This window comes from Tasmannia lanceolata, unplaced genomic scaffold (assembly GCF_043159265.1).
Source record: "Tasmannia lanceolata isolate RefF3 unplaced genomic scaffold, GAP_Taslan_0.1 ptg000006l, whole genome shotgun sequence".
Lineage (NCBI taxonomy): Eukaryota > Viridiplantae > Streptophyta > Magnoliopsida > Canellales > Winteraceae > Tasmannia > Tasmannia lanceolata.
In genome coordinates, this window is record NW_027518683.1 from 38,738,236 (window position 1) to 38,741,480 (window position 3,245).

Genomic DNA, 3,245 nt, shown 5'->3' on the forward strand with positions numbered 1-3,245 from the left:
CATTCAGAAGCAGCCTTGCGGCGAAGGTGGAAGTAGTCTTATACTTTCCATCTAGTGTGATCGACTAGAGCCGCGATCGGTAACTCCCGTGCGTCATTTAATACATTCCATCGTCTCCTTATAGTCTCTCTCCCTTAAAGCATATGCGGCTCTCGAAAATAGTTTGCAAAGTATTTAACTCTTAAAGGTCTTCAGGAAATTGGCATTGAGGTGACGAATACAGTAGCTAAGGTATGATCCCGGCAATGCTTCGTCTATAGCTCTAGGCAAACCCTTCATCCGATCAGAGAAGATAGTGAATTCGTTGTTTTTTTTTCTGCTGGTATCACCCTCTGGCGGAGTAAACGAAGAAACCATAGCCAGCTCTCATACATCTCATTCACAACAACTGCATATGCTAACGGAAATAATCCACCTTCACCATCTACTGCAGTCACAGCCAATAAAATTCCTTTATACTTGCCTCGGAAATGTGTCCCATCAATTAGTATCAGTGGTCTAATTGTTCGACTGAAGGCGCGTATGTTAAGGCCGAATGACCAAAATAAATGACCAAATGTATTATCTCCACCCGTCCATAGCTCCCGACTTCGATATACACACATAATGGTGCCAGGATTGCATCTCTCCATCTCTTCAGCATATGCAGGAAGGATGCGGTAAGACGCCTCGGCATTTCCACACATTATTTCGTGTATAATGACATTCGCATTGAAAGCCTTCGCATAGCTTATGGTTATACCCCACTTATCCTTGACGTATGCTCTTATCAAAGTAGGCCTCACGTCTCCTGGGCAGGGAAATAACCCAAGGCAGGTGTCTGCTGCCCAAGCTGCTGTGACAAGGAGATGGTCATTACCCCTCAAAGTACGTGAGTATGTATACTCTGGAACAAACCTTTTTACCATAATATGATCCAAATAATTTCTCCCACTGATTTTGAAGGGGCAACTTTTATCCTTGCATCTAACAGCATACTTTGTAGGCTTTGAATCTACTAGGACGAATACAAATTTCCGTTCAATTGCGTACTCTTTGACTTTGTTCTTAAATACTTTCAAATTCGGGAAGATTCCCCCCACCTTGATCTCCTCAAGTTCTATACGTCCCTCATTTAATTCATCTACAACCATCTCATCTACTTCCAATGGCTCCCTTGTATATGTATTACAGAACGGGTCACCCACAACGTTCTGTAGACCAACGAGGGGGAGTACACCTTCGCACTCATCTTCCTTACCAAAAACACCTTCGCGCTCACTGTCCTCAACAAAGTCATCATCACCCTTTATACTGTTACCATCCTCGCATTCAATGCCATCACTAACATTCATATCACTATGGAAATCCCTGTTGAACTTTGCATCGTGCCTGTACAGTAGGGACTACGTTAGAATGAATATTTGTAGACACTCCCATTTTGCTACGCTTTAAAAAGCAAAAGATTTGGTAATATCATCGAGTCTAGAGTCCGTATTCAGCATTAGATTAGGCATCCATACATTTTAGGGTAGATTTCACCTCATTATGGGAGTTTTGAAGTTGATTCGCGATTCTGAAGGTCTCTAGGGGGTTCCTTTGGCCTCCGGAAGATGTAAAATCAAGTTTCCAAGCAAGTGAAAAAGCCTGCTATTTTTAGAATTTTCAGGGTTTCCTTCATTTTTGCCCATTTTGCACTACAGGGTATTTTTGTCATTCCTGATGTGTCCCGTTTGAACCCCGAGCTGTGTCCGAGAGATCTTGAGCGATTACATGAATTTTGAAAAAGCTGCTATTTTTAGAAACTCGTGGGGCTTCCACATTTCCATCATCTTATGGATGTTTCAATCATTTCTCATATATCCAAAACCATCTCGAGGGTACAGTTGATGGATTAGGAGTAATTTCGTAAGATTTGGGAAACCTGCTAAATTTAGAATTTCTCAGGGGTTTCGCTTAATTTGGAAATTCTAAGTGTTGAGGGCATTTTGGGTATTTTCAGGGGATACCAAATGATCCTGTTTAATATTGCTCACCGAAAAGACCCAATTTTGAAAGTTTCTATTATTTAAGTTTGACCACAAAAACTTTCTATTTTTTATTTTTCCCTTTAGGGGTGAACCAATCTGAGGGTATTTTGGTCGCATTTGGATGTCTAACAGTCAAATAGGGGCATTTTGGTCCGAAAAGTTGTTTTCCAAAAAAGATGGTCCGATCATGTTTGAGGGATGCACCATAAATGTCAAATGGGTTGGGTCCATATATAGAATGTTGAATTTAGAAAGATTTTATTGAATTTTTACGAAAAAACCCGAAACCCGTGTGAAATGGCCCATTCGGCTAAAGCCCGCAAAGATGGAGCTCATGTGGGTTCACCCATATGGTCGACCACCATGGTGGGCACCCCACATGGCTGACCCACATGAGTTGAGCACCCAACCTTGATGATGTCACAATGGTGACATCATATTTTTTAAAAGAAAAATAAAAAGAATAATAAAAAGAAAAGAAGGAAAAAGGAAAAGAGGAATGATTGCTTAAAAAAGTTTGCTTCCAAAGAAGCAATGTGAAATGAGAATACCATGTCTTGATTGACAAGAAATTAAGATTGGAATCAAATCAAATTTGGAAACAAGAAAGAAAGAAAGCAAGAGTGGAAAATTGGAAACAAGCCAAAAAGTGAGCTCTCACATTGGAAACTACTATTTCTCTCTTAACCGTAGCTTTTTGGTATAAAATTCAACGCAAACAATCCTAGGAAAGATCCAAAAAAAATCCAAATTCGCCATTTTTCTCTCTCCTCCCAAGAAAAAAAAGGGAAGAAAACCTCCTCTCTCTTGAAGTGTGTTCATCTCTCTCTCAAGTGTTCTTCACAAAAGGAATTCTTTCTAAGGCATCACACAATCAAGGATTATTGGAGTGTTCTTTGGATCTTTTTTAGCGTATATCTTGGATCACCAAACCTAGAGACAAGGATCGCGATCAACGGTAAGGATTCCTCATCTTTGTGAAGTAGAAAAAGCATGCTAGGGTTTTAATTTTGATGGATCAAATCAACGAGTTTTTCTTTGAAATTCCAGTATGTTATAATATAGATTATGAGTTTTCAAAATCCAAAATTTGATCCAAAAATTAATTTTCCTCCATTTAAAAATGGTTTTCTTTTGTTTTTATTCAACATGGATTTAAATTAGATTATCAAAGCAAGTGTTTGAAAACATGGTTCTTTTTAAAAAACTGATATTTTTTGGGTTTTATATAAAATA

At 39.0% G+C, this 3,245-nt stretch overlaps 1 protein-coding gene across 1 annotated transcript; it reads right to left on the reverse strand.

Moving 5' to 3' along the window:
• Positions 1-275: 275 nt before the first annotated feature.
• LOC143878975 (uncharacterized) lies at positions 276-1,334 on the reverse strand. Its single transcript, XM_077381188.1, has one exon. The coding sequence runs from the start codon at positions 1,332-1,334 to the stop codon at positions 276-278; it is 1,059 nt and encodes a 352-aa protein (XP_077237303.1).
• Between the last annotated feature and the right edge of the window lie 1,911 nt (positions 1,335-3,245).

What these genes read in the sequence shown, in the direction of transcription:
- LOC143878975 (XM_077381188.1), bottom strand. Translation starts at nt 1,334, where the DNA reads ATGAATGTTAGTGATGGCATTGAATGCGAGGATGGTAACAGTATAAAG.